Genomic DNA, 18,102 nt, shown 5'->3' with positions numbered 1-18,102 from the left:
TGTTATAGAGTCTGATGCTCTGAATCTGAGAAACTCTAATATCAGTTTTAGTTTCTAGGATCCAATTGTTAGGACCAAATTTAAGTTCAGAAACTAACAAACTAGACCTATAAAATGATTTAGAATAAAAAAATGTCCTGCTTTAAATAAATTGCCCAAGGTACTGACAATGGCCCACAAGAAAAAACAGAGTTGTTCAGTTTAGTAATCTGGAAATGCTGCAAGTATCTACTAAAACAAATCTTTTGTCTGTAAGCAGATAAGACCAGAGAATTTTATTATATGTGCAAGTGTATTGTTTTAATTAGTATATTTCTGAAAGAAAGCCTTCAGAGCCATACAGTACCCCAAGATTAAAAAAAAATCTATTAAGAAAATAATAAATAATTAGAAATGAACTTAAAAACTAAATAGATACAAAAAAATCTAGAGACTACTTCAGTAAAAACTATTAACTGTAAGAAAGACTTTTTTTGTGATTCTTTGGATAGCTGCAGAAAGCCATGAAGTATAGAGATCAAGAAGAAATATAAATGAAATATAAATAATTATTTGGAAGCCTAGAAAATGCTACCTATCTGAGCAAATTATACCTGAGTGCTCAAAAGCCCGTGACTTTTGGAACAAGATAAAAAAATGACTGGAAGAAATACTAATGATAGAGGTAGAGTTAAAACCAGAACTTTTCTTACTCGGCATAACTATGCACAAATACGACAAAGGGATATTTTACTTGATGCTACATATTCTCACGGCTGCTAGATTGGCATATGCACAAAACTGGAGGAACAAAGAAATTCCAACAGAAGAAGAGATTTTATATAAAATCTTATTGTGTGCTGATATGGATAGGCTCACAATGGAAATTAAGGACAAGATGGAGTCAGATTACTTTGAAATCTGGGACAAATTCTATTGTTGGTGTGAATCAAGGAGAATTGTTCAAGTTTTAAATTAGTGTTAAGATAGAAATATATAAAATTATATGTTAGTATGTGGAGAAGCAAATTAGAGACTGTATTGTATAGAAAAATATGTATATATAGAGATTAAGAATTATATGTATGATGAGGAACAAATTGTTAGGAATATTTACATTGGAATGTTACGTTACATCCATCTTTGTTTTAACTATATTATAAATAAAAAACTTTTAAAAAAAGAATGAAATCCAGTTATTAGCATCATATACAGGTAGTCCTCAACTTACAACAGTTCGCTTAGTGATCATTTGAAGTTACAACGGCACTTGAAAAAGTGACTTATCACCATTTTTCACACTTATGACCATTGCATCATCCCTATGATCATGTAATTTACATTTGGATGCTTGACAACTGATTCACATTTAGGATGGTTGCAGTGTCCCAGAGTCATGTGATCTTTTGCAACCTTCTGACAAGCAAAGACAATGAGGAAACCAGATTCACTTAATAACTGTGCTACTAATTTAACAATTGCAGTGATTCAGTTAGCAAATGTGGTGAGAAAAGTCTTTAAAATGGGGCAAAACACGCTTAATAAATGTCTCATTTAGCAACATAATTTTTGGGGTTATAAGATGAGGACTACCTGTATGCATAATTTTAATGATTTGGGCTAATTTTAAACATTTCATCAAATTTAATAGGTAGGGGAAAAAAAACTTACCCCTGTTGGCTTATATATTATGTTGTCCCCACTAAATCGTTCTGGTTTGGAAACAGACCTAAGGATTAAAATAATTTTGTTCTTACTATTCTAGGGTACAAAATAAGAAAATAAATACTGGAATAGCAACAAATCTTTAGTCACTGGCTGAACTCAGATATCATGCTAAAGTATCATTTATTTTAGCCATCATTTTAATTTAATTGCTTTTCTACCCCACACAAGGATATATTTATTCAAACAACACATCCTGATTTGATTATTACTCTAAGTGCTAATTGCAGTGAACAGACCAGTTAATTAAGTTTAAAACTCTAGTTTCCTATCTGAAAACACAGCAATGGCACTTAGACTTATATATTGCTTCTCAGTGCTTTACAACCCTTTCTAAACTGTTTACAAAGTCAGCATATTGCCTCCAATAATCTAGGTCCTTATTTTACCAACCTTGGAAGGATGGAAGGCTGAGTCAACCTTGAGTTGTTCAGAATCAAACTTCTGGAGTGAGCAGTGAGTTAGCCTGAAATACTGCATTCTAACCACTGCGCCAAGCCACCACAAACATAAGGGCTCCTCAATTTCTCTGCCTCCTAGGCTGATTTTCCAAGGTTGAATGTGTATAAGGAAGATACAGATAATAGTACTAGGGCTGCTGTTTTATGGAGAGACTAGTTTCAAGACCAAATTTGAAAAATATATTTTTTAAAATTGTTTTCATACCATTGTTAAAGAAAGGATGCTAATATAAAACTTTCTGGAATCATGTGTTAATTCATAAGGATAAAAGTTATATTTTCAATAATTAATATACTTATATTTAATCTATTGCAATTCATATATTTAAAAAGCTTACCCAAATGCAGCTAGGAAGACACAGTCATCATGCAAAACACTTGCTACTCTTTCAAAGTTCCTGTAATTATCAGAGTCTTTTTGTTCAAAATAGCCAATAATGTTTCTTTTACTGCGCTGTAACACATAAAACATACATAACACTCTAACTCACCCTTTAAAAAATTAGTATTTTCATTAATTCTATAGTTCTTTAAACAGAACAGATGATGTCTATTAGAATCAAATGTAATATTAGCAAAAAAAATCATAGTCCAGGATCTCAAGTACACCCTTGTAACAAAAAATGTGCAGAGAATCTTGAAGGTATTAATCTTATTAATAATAGTTATTTTATCCATTTTGATTAAGAACCTATATTTTCATCAAAATAATGTTTTACATGTGTCTGTGTAGAAGATATCCATTTTCATTTATGAAGATTAAAAGGGCTAAACAGAACTTTTTTTGAAAATGCTAACAAGCTGGGGAAATGGTTAGCATATAGACTGAAAAAAGAAAAAGAGAAAAAAACTGATAAATAAACTGCAAGATCCCAAACATGAATTACAGTTTCAAAATGATACAATTAAAAAAAAATATTAAGGACTATTATGAGATACTTTATAGTGCAGAGGAAATTCCAAAAGAAAAAATACGGCAGTATTTAAAAAAAGCAGACTTACCAAAAATTTTAGAGAATATTCAAAATATCTTAAAAGGAAAAATATCAATGATGGAGATTATAGAAGCTATAAAAAGGCAAAAAAATGATAAAACTCCAGGTCCAGATGGATACACCTGCAGAGTTTTATAAATTATTACAAGACATATTAAGTCCTATTTTGAAAGAACTATGTAATGAAATACTCCTGGAGGCTAAAATATCAAATACATGGACTGAAGCCAATATTACTTTAATACCCAAAGAAGACTCTATAGATCAATATCACTATTAAATGTAGACTATAATTTTTTTTTGCCTCAATAATAGCAGAAAGACTAAAGAAATTTTTGATCAAATTTATACGTTCAGACCAAAATGGTTTTCTACCTAAAAGACAGATAAAAAATAATTTAAGAATGATTCTTGATGTGTTAAGAGTATTATGAAACTCATCCAGGGAAACAGATGGCTTTAATATTTCTTGATGCACAGAAAGCGTTTGACAATGTAAACTGGTAATTCATGTTCCAGCAACTAGTGGAAACAGATTGTGGAGAAAACTTTATAAATGTAATTAAAATAATTTACTGTAAACAAACAGCCAAAATAATTGTAAATGGAGATTTTACAAAAAACTTTAACATTAAAAAAGGTACAAGACAGGGATGCCTACTATCTCCATTATTATTTATACGAACACTGTAAGTATTGAACAGAAACATCAGACAAGATATAGAAATTAAAGGACTGGAGATAAAAGATGAAAAATATAAACTACAAGCATTTGCACTTGGTTTTTATATTGGAAGATCCACTGGAAACAAGCACTAAACTTATGAAGAAAATTGAAAAATTTGAAGAAGTGGCAGGATTGAAAATAAACAGAGAAAAGACTAAAGGGCTAACAAAGAATCTAACGGAAAAACAAAAAAACCAACTAGCAAAAAAAATGCAAATCTTCAAATAGTTAAAAAAGTTAAATATTTGGGAATTTACCTAACAGCAAGATGTGTAACAATAAAAGAAGATAACTATGTAAGACTGCTAAAACAAATAAAACTGGACCTGGAAAAGTGGAAAAACCTACAACTTTCAATGCTGGGGAGAACAGCAACAGTGAAAATGAATATCTTACCAAAAATACTCTTTTTATTTCAAACAATTCCTGTAAGACTGGGAAAAGTCTTTTTTGATGAATTGAATACAACAATACTGAAATTTATCTGGCAAGGAAAAAAAGCTAGAATTAGACTGAAAATGCTACAAGAAGGGAAAGAAAATGGAGAGTTTGGACTGCCCGATTGGATATTATACTACCAAGCAACTATTTTAAGATGGGTTAAAGAATGGATAATGCTTAGAAATAAAAGACTATTATACCTAGAGGGGCATGACCACAAATTGATTGGCATGCCTTTCTGTGATATGGGAAGAATAAAATACATAGATATTTTCGAAACTGTTTTATAAGAAATGCACTTCTTATATAAATTTTGCATTAAGATACCTGGATGGCTTTCAACAATGGAAGCTTTTGATTACCCAAATTTAATTAATTATGATAAAGTTGTGACCTATAAAGATATCTTGGACAATGAAGGAAAATTGAAAGACAGACAAGATTTACAAGAACAAGGTATTGATTTATCATGGTGGCAAATCAAAACGAGATATGAAAAAGATGCTAAAATAATGGGATTCTATAAAGAACAGAGAGAATTTGACCAGATACCGTTAAAACAGATGAAAAGTTGATTAAGAAACTCTATAAATAAACTTAAAGATGGAGAAAGAACAAGTAAAAGAAACAATGATAATATGGGCAAAGAGCTTTGGATATAATATAGAATTAGAAGACTGGCAAATATTATGGGAAAGAAATGTCAAATTAACTAAAGCAGTGGCATATAAAGAAAACTTATTTAAAATGTTTTACAGATGGTATCTAATACCAGTGAGATTAGCAAAAATGTTTAAAAATACTTCAAATAAGTGTTGGAAATGCAAACAAAGACCAAGTACTTATTACCATATCTGGTGGACATACCCTAAAAGCAGTGTTTCTCAACCTTGACAATTTTAAGGCATGTGGACTTCAACTCCTAGAATTCCACAGCCAACAATGCTGGCTGTGGAATTCTGGGAGTTGAAGTCCACATGCCTTAAAATTGTCAAGGTTGAGAAACACTGCCCTAAAGCAAAAAGATTTTGGTTAAAAATACATTTCTGGTTGGAGAAAATAACTAAAAAACAAATAGACTTTAAGCCAGAATTATTTTTGTTAGGAATAATAGGAGCAAATTATGAGAAAGATTGTATATATTTAATTTTACACGTACTAACTGCAGCAAGAATTGTATTTGCCCAACAGGGAAAAATGAAAATTTACCAACTGAGGAAGAATTAAGAAAATTCTTAGAAATGGATAGATTGACTTTAAAGATAAAAGAGAAAGAAGACTCAGTGTATTTTAGAACATGGGGTAATTTCTGTCAATGGCTAGAAAAATGAGTTAGAGAGAAAGGAATGTGATATGTAACTTTGAATATATATTAGCAAGGAGACTATCGAGCAATTAACATATTGTTGATGATAATTAGCTATTGTCTATTATTGTTTGTTAAACACATGAACCCCGACATGACGCTGTTTGCTAAATATTGAGAATGTTATTGAAAAAATCCTAACCCCAACCCTAACCCAGGGGTAGGCAACCTCGGCTCTTTTATGACTCATGGACTTCAACTCCCAAAATGGCTAAGGAATTCTGGGAGTTGAAGTCCATGAGTCATAAAAGAGTCGAGGTTGCCTACCCCTGTCCTAACCCAAATCCCAACCCCACCTCATTCCTAATCCTATAAAAACTAATAAAACTTATATACATAAAAAATAAAAGAGTGACTATAGAATTTATACAGTAGATAAATGTCTATCCAAATATATTTTTGGGTTTGAAACACACATAAACCTCAAGATTCTCTGCATACCTATTCACATTTACAGGAGTCCATGATAAGATTATAATGACTATTTGTTAAAGGTATACCTCATTTCTTTAGGAATCAGGACGGCAAGTCATATTTAATACTCCTTTTATTTTTTCCCCATGGGAGAGAAGATTGGTTGGATAGAGAGGGAATGATTGAGTTTATCTTTGATTGCTGATGGTAGACTTAAATCTGGCTCACCTCTGTCTTAATCCAGTCCCTTGTCCACTTTGCCATGGTGGCTGTCCCCATCCATGACTACAATAATTTGGAAATTTTAGCACTACAAATTATATGACTAATAAGTCTGGTTTCATGGCAATGTAAATCACATAACTAAAATTATTCTACAATATTTGCAATGCTACCAAGGAAGATATTAAAATTAACATTAATTTTAAAAACATTTTAAAAGTTTAAAATATTAAAAGTATTATAACAGAGGTTATAAGATTTCTAAACAGTCTTCAACTAAATGAGAAAATAAATATAATTTGCTAAGCAGCAAACATACATTTTCCAATTTATATATGGCAATCAACATACACTTATATGCATACAAACTCACATCAAGAGAGTTAATTTCTTCCAAGCTTAGTACTTCTCTAATTGGATTGCTTTTCTGTTGCCGGATATAATCTGCTATTGCTGTCACTGATCTTTGACCTCGATACTCTCTCTTCATCATCATCCCATTCCGGAACAACTTCAAGGTTGGGTATTTACTTATCCTATACCTTTGAGCTATGTCAGCTGAAAAACAATTATGAAGTATTTGAAAACATGTATATTCAAATGTTATATACAATTTAAAAGGAATCAAAATTACATTTTCTCATCTTTTAAGAAAGATAGTGGCAGAAGTATTTAAAGTTTGTTCCTTTAACCCCATTTATTTACAAACAATGAGTCTGTTAAAACCTCTGTTTTTTGTACAGTGCATACTTTTTCTTCATGGTCACTTCAAAACTCATTCATTCCTATTTTTTAATTGTTTGCTTGAACTATAAACAAAATAATGGTTAATAAAATGCACTAGTCAAAGCAAACCTCCAGGCATTGATCCCAATACCAAAATAATAAAGTACTTTTTGCCAATTATGGAAAGAGAAGACTTGTAAGGAGTCCTTGGTATTTTCTGAGCTTGACATTTCCTTGTAGACATTTCATTACCCAAACCAATCATCAGTGTTCTAAAGTAGCATACACAAAAGATATTACTTGGATTTCCTCCTCATACATGAAGAATATTTTGAGACAACCCCACTAAAGTTAGCTCCAGTCTTCCTCTTATAAGACCACTGATAAGGCATTAAGAAACAGAGTTAAAGGTTTTACTTATTTTACAAAGCATTATGATAAAGTTCATTGGATAAAGAACTCCTTTAGAGCAGTATTTCCCAATATTTTTTCTCTTGTAACCACTTTCTGATCTTATTTTTCCCCTGTGGCCCCATTAAGGTCCCATTATCCAATACAGATAAGGTACAGTAACTGGTGTTTTTTCTAGTGTCAACAAAATAGTATTTGTAGTATAATATAGTAGTAGTCCTCAAAATATAACTGGTTGCTTAACTACCATTTGAAATTACAATGGCCTTTGAAATGGATCTTTATGGCCCATAAGGCATTTCTAGGGTTTTGTCTATTACTGCAGTTATGTGATTGTTATCTAGGTGCTTGGCAACTTGTTCACACATTGCCAAGTTTCCAGTTGCCGAGCACCCTGCATTCATATGATTGCTATTTGCAATCTTCTCTGCCAACTTTTCCACAAAATCCATGGAGAAGCAGGCAGGAAAAGTTGCAAGCTGCTGCCATCTTCTGTCAGGGAAACTCAGCTCCAGAATAATAGAGTTGGAAGAAACCTTGGAGGTCTTCTACTTCAGGGGTCCCCAATCACTGGTCTGTGAACTGGCACCGGGCCGTGGCATGCCAGAAACCAGGCTGCGCAAACAAGCAAAGCCCCATCCGCAGGATGCAGGCACAGTACATGAAACCATGCCCCTTCCAGTCCACAGAAAAACCTCACTCTATGGAACCGGTCCCTGGTGCTCAAAAGGTTGGGGACCTCTGTTGTAGTCCAACACCCTGCTCAAGCAGAACTTATAACATTCTGAACAAATGGCTGTCCAATCTCTTCTCACTATCATGAAATTTGTCCTTAGTTCTAGGTTGCTTCTCTCCTTGATTAGTTTTCATCCATTGTTTCTTGTCCTGCCTTCTGGTACTTTGAAAAATAAGTTGGACCTCAAGAATCAATGATTTGAAGGACTTGTGGAAAATATATTGCAATGGCTTCAAGGATGGCTAGCTAGAGACCTCCGTAACACAATCTTGCAGATTTTCTTAAGGTGTCCAGACAACTCTCACTTCCATGTTGAAGAGCAAGCAGAAGCATGTTCTTATATGTCCTTTTGCTTCTTTCAATAAACATCCATTCCTCACAAAAGAGAAAATACCTTTCTACCAATTACCTTTCTACCAACACAATTCTGTCCTAAAATTTCCTGATTTCTCCATCTTTAATAATAGAAATCCATCTTATATATCTAATTTTTCCTGTCCCCAGTATTCCTGTAAAACATGATTTATCTTGGTCTTTTATTATATTTTCAGGTTCTTATTCTTACTGCATCTGCATCACGCAATCTATCTAACATTCACTACAAAACATTCTGATTCTCAACCAAATCACAGCATTATCTGCATTTGGTATCTCAATTAACACACTCTCAATATCACTATTGGCATTCCTTAAATATTTATCCATAAATATATCAAACAACCAAGGAAACATCATATATGCTCATCTTATTCCCATCTCAATAAGGAACCATTTGCCAAGCATTTTATTTATTCTTATGCACGCTTTACTTCAATCATATTGCCTTGAGCACCTACCCTTCAGACTTGAATCCATAATTCAAACCTAATTAATTCTTCATACATTTATAAGGCCATGGATGTGATAAAAAGCAAAAGTATGAGGGATACACTCCTGAAATAAAACTGTACACAAACTCTCCATGTTTTGTTTTTGTGATCCATTGTATCCTTCAAATCAGAATTCTGCCAAAGCTAACAGCCTCCTTACTTCCAACTAGCAGGCACAAATTCATGTTAAACAAGTATTAAACAAGTTACATAGCCATACGTATAGCAGTGAGCAGCATTCTGAGTTACTGTTCAACTGTTTCTCCCACAAGAATGCACTGAGGATTTTTATTTAAACAATTCAATAATTTGTAAGTCACCTAGAGTCATCTTGTAGGGGAGATGGACAGCATAGAAATGTAATAAATAAATAAAATTAATAAATAACCTTGACAGCTTTAGGCCATTTTAAAACTCAATCTGGCTCATTTTAACAGTTTTTTTTTTTTTTTTGCATCATCCCAAATTGAATTGTATCTACTTTTATTTTCTGGCAGTTATCCTGCTGATAGGCAGGCAGATTAATTCCTGAGCCTTCTTGTAATATTTTCCCAACATTCCATTGGGATGAAAATAATAAAAAAGTAATCTTCCACATTTTTGGGTTTAATAAGATTAACTTTGAGGTGACCTCCGGTGGCGTTGTTCTGTGCCGATGGCGGCTACTTTGTAGCTGTCCGCCTGAGTTCGTGTGAAAGCCGCGGTGAAAGGGAAGATCAGCCGTCCCGCGGCTTAAGCTTCTCTCCTGGGCAAAGGGAGAGAGGTGAGTTTTCTTGCCTTGAGGATAGTGATAGAGCTACTATGATCTCGAGATCTTTTCTCGGGATCGAAGGGTGAGCTCCCATGGAGTCCTAGGCAAACTCCGCGACTCAGACGCCTTTGTTCCCTTTTTTTTTCGGGGGACGAAGCAAGACGCAGCTCCCACCTCCGCAACTTATGTGAACTGGTGAGTTAACTTTGAAAGTGGACAGAGCTGATCAGGGGAATTGATTTACAAGTTTAATTTGAACTTTAACTCCTGGAAGAAGAGTTTCTTTTGTTCTTGCTATAAGGGAAAAGTAAAATGGCGATGAGATGTTTTTTCCTCTCATGCAATTTTTTTTGATTGTTATAAAGTGGTTATTTTTGGGACCTTTAATGGCTGCATGAGAATGGTAAATATATTATCATTTCCCTTTTTTATTTATAATTATAAGAGGGTTTTTGTTCCCTCTTTTTTTTTTCTGGTCTTCTGGATTTTTTCTTTGGAGAAAAGTTTTTCTTAAGATGGCTTCGAAGCGTCAAGCAACTTCTGCTGTGCCTAAGGTGGCTTCCTCTCTGGCAATACTTACAGTTCAACAACCTAAAGCTAGATCACCACCACCCTCACCACCGGTACCATCACTTACGGTAAAAGATATTCAAGATGTTATGGGTAATGTTGTATGTCAAATTAGACAAGAAATGAAGGAACTTTTGGAAGAGAGAAATAGAGTTATGAGGGAGGATATAGTAATGGCTTTGCAAGGACTCGCCTCTGTTGTTGAAAAGTTGGATAATTGCATTGAGGATGTTGTTGATAAAGTGGATTTATTAGAAGACCGTGTTGAAAATGTGGAAAAAACAGTGGAGACTTCACAGGATGAAATTCTTATGTCTCAGTATAGAGAAATGGAGTTCGCTTTGAGAATCAGAGGCTTGAGGGAAAATATGCAAGAAAATTTTGAGGGAGGTGGTGGCAAATGATATTGCTGTGATACTTGAGAGGGAACCAGAAGAGATATTGAGGGAAATAGAGAAAATATTTAGAGTTAACTCGTGGACTGCAAAGCAGAGAAATTTACCAAGAGATGTGGTGGTTTATTTTGGAAAAAGATCTTTATGTAATGAAGTAATACAAGCATTTTACAACCAGAGATTTCAGATTGCTTCTCAGGATGTGATAATTTTGAAGGAGATTCCATCAAAAATTTTAAGAAGGAAAGATTTTGCCTTTTTATCAGAGGAACTTAAAAAATGGCAGATGCCATTTAGATGGGATATTCCAACTGGAATTGTGGTGAGCCATGCGGGGACACGTTATAGACTTAATACAGTTGCAAAGGCAAAAGAGTTTTATATGTCTGTCCTGGGAGCTCGCTCACCACCACCTTTATGTTTTAAAGCTCTTGATATGAAAGAAGGAGAGCAACTGGCTGGAGATGCTGCATCAATGAAAGCAGGAAAATTACAGGTTGTATAGCAGTCTGCTGAGATGAAAAAGCAGAGAATGACCCGTGCAGCTCATAGACGAAGAGAAAAAGAGCAACATGAAATGGGCATAAAAGAGCCTACTCAAGAATCTGTTTCTGAGCCTGTGGGAGGAGCAAGACCTAAGAGATCTTCGATTCGATCCTCGATGTTAGATCTTCAAGCAGTCTTCTCCAGGCTTGCAGCTGGAGGAGATGGCAAAGCTCCTGACCTGAAATGTTAATGGCTTAAATTCTCCTCAGAAACGAAAGAAAATATTTCATTATTTGAAACAGTATAATAATGACATTGTTTGCTTGCAGGAAACTCATATTATTTCAAAGGATCAAAAATATTTGATAAATGCCCAATTGGGCTCTCATTTTGTATCTTCTGCTCCAGAGAAAAAAAGGGGGTGTTGTTATTTATGTTAAGAAAAATTTGTCAGCTAAATTAATAGATTCAGATTCTCAAGGAAGATATGTTATGATTGAAGTGGTGTTATATGGAAAGAAATTGCTTATAGTGGACTTGTATGCTCCTAATCAACAACAAAAACTGTTTTATAAGCTTCTACTTGATCTCATTGGATTATAAATCAGTGATCTTGATGGGAGATTGGAATGGTGTTTTGGATACATAAAAAGATAAGAAAGGATCCTCTATTCTTCTCAAGCAAGCTAAATTACCAAAGGCTTTTTTTGAACTGAAGGAAGATTTGGAATTGAGAGACATCTGGTGGGAGCGCAATATGGAAGAGAGGGACTTCACTTTTTTTTCTGATAGGCACCAATCGTTTTCAAGAATTGACTTTTTTTATTACTATGGATTTATATTTTAGTGTTAAAACTGTAAAAAAATTTCCAAGGACACTAACTGATCATAGTCCTGTATGGTTAGAATTAATTCCTGAAAAGGAGGAAAGAAGATCGTGGAGGTTGAATGAAAATTTATTTAGATATGAAGCAAATGTATTGAAATTTAGAGAACATTTAAAGGAATTTTTTACTTTAAACATGTTTAAGGGAACCTCAATGTCAATGGTGTGGGATGCAAGTAAGGCTTATATGCGGCGGGTTTTGATTCAAATGAATAATTCTTATAGGCGAAAGCAAATGCAAAAATGTAAAGATCTGGAGGAGGAGATTAAAGAAAAAATATTAATTATGAATCCTTTGGATAAGAATGTAAAGGCTTCTATAAATTTGCTTAAATCACAATTCAATATGTTAATGGCTGACCAGGTTGCAATTAATTTACGTTTTATGAGGCATAATACATTTTGTAATGGAAATAAAACTGGCAGGTGGTTAGCTTATCAATTAAGGAAGAAACAGAGGTCAAGAATTATAGATAAAATAAATTATAATGGTAAGGTGGTTTTTCAGAGAGAGTTGATACAAAAATCTTTTTTAGACTTTTATACAAAATTATATATGGGCCAGAAGGTTCAGAGTTTGGATATAGATAAATATTTGCAAGATGCTCATTTTCCTAAATTAACTAATGATCAAAGAGATGAGATTAATAGGTTAATTACTTCACAGGAAATTATTACGGCAATTAAACAATTAAAAGTTGGTAAAGCACCTGGTACGGATGGAATGACATCAATCTATTATAAAACTTTAAGTGAGGAGATGATTGAGCCTTTAAAGGAACTCTTTAATGGAATTTTATTGGGTTCGGAGACACCTCTATCTTGGAAAAAGGCCTTTATATCTCTAATTCCAAAAGAGGATCAGGATCTTACTTTACCTAAAAATTATAGACCTATATCTCTTTTGAATAAAGATTATAAAATTTTTGCAAAAATTTTGGCTAATAGACTTATGATTGTATTGAATCAAATTATACATACTGATCAGATTGGTTTTATAACTGGGAGATATATGAAGAATAATGTTAGACAAATTATTAATTTAATAGAATATTTGGATAAAAATAATCAGATCCCTGTGGGTCTGATCTTTTTAGATGCGGAAAAAGCTTTTGATCAGTTAAATTGGCAATTTATGTTGAGGTTGGTTGAAGAAATGAATTTTGGGGAAAAAATTTTGCAAGCTTTTAGAAGTATTTATCAAAAACAATCAGCGCAACTTATAATTAATGGAGGTTTATCTGAGGTTTTTCAAATTGAAAAGGGTACAAGACAGGGGTGTCCTCTGTCTCCGTTGCTGTTTGTTTTAACATTAGAGATTTTGTTGATTAAAATTCGTGAATCACCTAAAATAAAGGGGATAATGGTTAATAAGGGAGAATATAAATTAAGAGCTTTTGCAGATGATTTGGTTGTTACTTTGTCTAAACCAATAGTAGAGTTGTTGCAGATTATAAACCAGTATGGGCAAGTTTCTATGTCTAATTTGGATATGGAAATGTTAGTTAATTTGACAGCTTTTGAAATTGTAAAAAAGGTGAAATATTTAGGCGTTTATATAACTGTTTCTAATGCAAAACTTTATAAAAATAATTATGAAATGTTATGGCTTAAAATGCAGAAGGATTTGAATGATTGGAAGAAACTGCAACTATTTTTGTTAGGGAAATTGCTGCGGTGAAAATGAATCTTCTGCCAAAATTTCTTTTTCTGTTTCAAATGATACCCATTTTAAAGAAAGAGGCAAATTTAGAAGAATGGCAGAGGGGTATTAATAGATTCATTTGGGCTGGGAAAAAAACAAGAGTTAAGCTTAAAATTATTCAAGATGTTCAAGAAAGAGGTGGACTCAAGGTGCCGAATTTAAAATTGTATTATGATGCGGTGGTTCTGACTTTGATCAGTGATTGGGTTAACTTAATAAATTCAGATATACTTTTTTTGGAAGGATGGGATTTATTATTTTATAATAAATCCCATATAATTATTTATAATTATTTTATTAATTTATAATTTATAAATTAAATTTATAATTTATAATTTATTAATTTATAATAAAATTAATAAAATTAATTTATAATAAAAAGGTGGATAGTGCTTTTAAATCCCATGTTTTAAGAATTGCTTTATTGCGCGTCTGGAAGAAGTATTATAGATTAAATTCTAGAATACCATTGTGGGGAATTCCTGGGGATGCTATAGAAGGGATAAGGAAAGGAGTGAAAATGGACAGGATTTCTTACAAGCAATTGATTAAGTGGGAAGGGAATAAATGGCAACTAAAATCAATGGAGGATTTAATGCAAGAAAATATCATTTATTCTTGGTTTCAGTACAGGCAATTATTGGAAAGATGGAGTATAGATCAAAAAGTGGGTTTTATAGCGGAAGATGTGAATTTGGTGAAACAAATTAGAGATCAGAATCGAGCCCATATAAAAAGAGTTTATAATGTTTTGGTGGAATTGGATTCAGAAACAGAATTAGTTAAGGATTGTATGATTAAGTGGGCTCAAAATTTTGAAGAGCCGATTTCATTAGATACATGGGAGATAATTTGGGTGAGGAATGTTAAGTTTACTCAAAATTTACGAGAAAATTTTTATAAAATGTTTTATAGATGGCACCTTGATCCACAAAAGATGTCTCGTATGTATTCTAATCTACAGCCCAAATGTTGGAGATGTGGTTGTATGGATGCAACATATTATCATATTTGGTGGTCATGTAGAAATATAAAGGCTTTTTGGATTAAGATTTGGTGGAATATTCAAAGAAAATTTAATAGAAGAATAAAATTTACACCACAATTATTTTTGTTAGGTATTGTTGAAGATTGTGATAGTAAAGAGATTACTTTAATGTTGAATTTTATTACGGCGGCAAGGTTATTGATTGGGCAATATTGGAAAAAATATTCCTTGCCTACCTTAGAGGAATGGTTTTTTAAAGTTTCTTACTTATCAGAAATGGCTAAAATTTCCGCTTATCTGAAAGACCATTCACAAGAGAGATATAATTCTGTATGGAAAAAATGGGTAAATTTTGTTCAGAATAAATATGGGATTAGAAAGTATTATTTAGCTTTTGAATAATTTATAGAGTAAAGTTGTTATAGTTAGACTTGTTGATTTTAATGTTGATCTTAATGTAATGGAGTTAAGGGGTTTTTTTAATTTTTTTTTTTTTAGGATTTATGTATACTTGATTGATGTTTATTTAATTTTTATGCTTTTTCTTTTGCTGTTTTTAGCTCTGTATTCAGCTCTGGGAAGGGGGGGAGGGTTAAGGGGGGGTGGAGGGAGGGTGGTGGGGAGGGATTTTATTGTAAAAACTTTATAAAAATTTTAATAATAATAAAAAAGATTAACTTTGAGGTCAGGTTGGCTCTTTCTCCTGAAGAAGAATTTGAAGAGTGGATCCTGCTTACACGAACCAAGAGAATACATAATTTCAAGAGACAGAATGCCTTTCATTAGAATCAGTGGCTCATATGCTTTTTAAATTGAAATTGGGTTTAGAAATTTAAAAAGTTACTTTCTCTCTTAAATACTTCTACTGACAGACCAATCATTTTAGCAAATTACTATGTATGCAACAACTCTACAAATATTATTTCTTGTATTTTATTTCCAATTCAAATTAGATGTCAGAAAAAACATAACTGTTCAATTTTTCTGGAGAAATTTCTATCTTTTCTATATATGACTTTTTATTTTAAATAACATACATACACACACAAACACATAGACCCATATGCGATATCCAAGAGAAAATTTAGAGTCCACTTTAGAACCCCAACTTGTATATGTTCCCCTTATAAAAGAACATTCATTGCTAACTCAATTACAAAAATATTCAGATGCTAGAAATTCTCAGGCACAATGAAAATAATAACACCAACAACGTAAGTAAAAGTATTAACCACAGGATGCAAATTGGGCTACCTAGAATTAACAATTGACCCTGGGAACTCACTTTTTTTGATAGTAGCTAAACTAAAATAATAATTTTACACTATATTTTAGAATCTTTTTTTTAAAATCAAAGGATATACTCTAGCACTGATGATGTTATCTAGTTAGGGTAATGAAACGTCTGCAAGAAAACAAGCAAACTCAGAAAGCATCAAGGACCCCTCAAAGGATATACTATATAGGGGTCGTTTTACTTCATCCTTTATCCTCCTTATTGCACACTGGATATATTAAGGCAATCAGTAAGGTTAACTTTATTAATTACTTTGACGCATACTGAATTATTTCAAAACTTATTATTTACCAAAACCTATCAAACAAAATAATCTGCATTAAGACAGTTGTATTGTCTCTATTTTGCCGCTGATAATGTTATTATTAGGTGGTGCAGTGGCTCAGCAATTAAGAAGCTGGGCTTGTTGGTTGAAAAGCTGGCAGCCCAGGTTCAAGACAAAGGGGTGAGCTACCGTCCTTGCATTGGTTCCTGTCAACCTAGCAGTTTGAAAGTATGCAAATATGAGTAGCTAAATAGGTATCACTTTGGTGGGAAGATAACAGCGCTCATGACGTCATGCTGGCCATATGAATGTGGAAATGTCTTCGGACAGTGCTGGCTCAATGGCCTTGAAACAGAGATGAACACTGTCCCTTATAGTCGGCAATGACTGGCAGAGTAAAATCTGCAGGGAATCCTTTTATTGATCTTATCAATAAACCAATTTCTGTTTCCTTGAAACTGTGTTTTGGTCTCCATTTCAAATATATACTCGAGAAATTCTCCTTCAATATAAAAAAATGTGTAAGATTTCTACAAAATCAAGCTAATTGAGAAAAGAATTATGAATTGTCACATTACTATAGATACCATTCTTTGTGACCACCAAGCCTCTGGCTTCATACAATTTATTTTTTTCTTTTAAAAATAGTTATAGTATACTGCTTAACAAAGTACCAAACTTTGCTGATCTATTTATCCAGAGAAAAATAAATTTGAGAGAAAACTCTGTCAAAGATTGCAAAGTATGACAAGGTATAAAACGATAAATGTTGGAAATGATACAACAAAGAAGGAACATTTTATCATGTAGTAATTATACAAAATAGTCAAAAGTACTGGAACAAAAATAATCAAAATATCCAAAACATTCTGAAAATATAATCTGAATTAAAACCACAAATATTTTATTAGGTATGATTCCAATGTACATAAATGAAAATAATCACAATTTATTAAAATATATGCTGACAGTAGCAAAAATTAATCTGGCACAACAGAAGGCAACCCTTGAGATGCTAAAACTGGAAAAATACCCGACAATGAAAAACTTAACTGAAATTATTCCCTTTTATGCAATATATTAGACGTTAAGGTATCTAAGACACTTAGAAAAAGAGAAGGTACTTAAAATAATTAAAATAGAAATGAGTAGCCATCACAGATGCCAAAAACATAATACAAAAATATGCTATTAGCAATTAGCAGTTACAAGTGGGAGTGGAATGTACTGCATTGTTGTAGGCAACCTCAGTGAAAGGGAGTAAATCCGACCATTGTCTTGTTGATAATTAATAAAGCACCTAGGATATTGTTCTAGAACCAAGTTCAGACGTTCCATCCCACCATTTGTCTGGGGATGATGGGAAAATGATAACCCTTGACTAGAACCCAAAAGATCTAGAAAAGCTCTTCAGAACTTTGAAGTGAATTGGACCCCTCAATCTGAAATAATCTGATGTGGGACACCATGGAAATGGTAGATGTGAAAGATTTCCGGTGAGGTCGCTGAGGCTAGACCCAGGGGAAAAAATGCTCCATTCCCCAGGTCTGAATTTCATCTGATGGTGGGCCCTTTTGGGCCGAATGCCACCCCAAAGAGGTGGCCAGTGAAGGGAGAATCTTTGAGGACCACGGGTCGGCGGCAGCGGACCTGTTGAAGACAAAGCAGCCCCTGGAATCTCCAGGTG

General features: G+C 33.1%; 1 protein-coding gene across 1 annotated transcript in view; it reads right to left on the bottom strand.

The window, feature by feature from the left end:
* The window catches only part of ERP44 (endoplasmic reticulum protein 44), a 110,078-nt gene that overhangs the window by 28,298 nt on the left and 63,678 nt on the right, over positions 1–18,102 (bottom strand). The window contains exons 6-8 of the mRNA XM_039359872.1: positions 6,704–6,888; positions 2,504–2,619; positions 1,651–1,708 (exon numbers count right to left, since the gene is read on the bottom strand). Of these exons, the coding sequence (XP_039215806.1) occupies positions 1,651–1,708; positions 2,504–2,619; positions 6,704–6,888 (359 nt within the window). The remainder of the gene's footprint in view (positions 1–1,650; positions 1,709–2,503; positions 2,620–6,703; positions 6,889–18,102) is intronic.

The sequence above is a fragment of the Crotalus tigris genome, unplaced genomic scaffold (genome assembly GCF_016545835.1).
Source record: "Crotalus tigris isolate CLP2741 ecotype Arizona unplaced genomic scaffold, ASM1654583v1 scf7180000019140.214880, whole genome shotgun sequence".
Taxonomy (NCBI): domain Eukaryota; kingdom Metazoa; phylum Chordata; class Lepidosauria; order Squamata; family Viperidae; genus Crotalus; species Crotalus tigris.
Note: the sequence above shows the minus strand (reverse complement) of the source record. Positions and strands in the feature narration are given on the sequence as shown.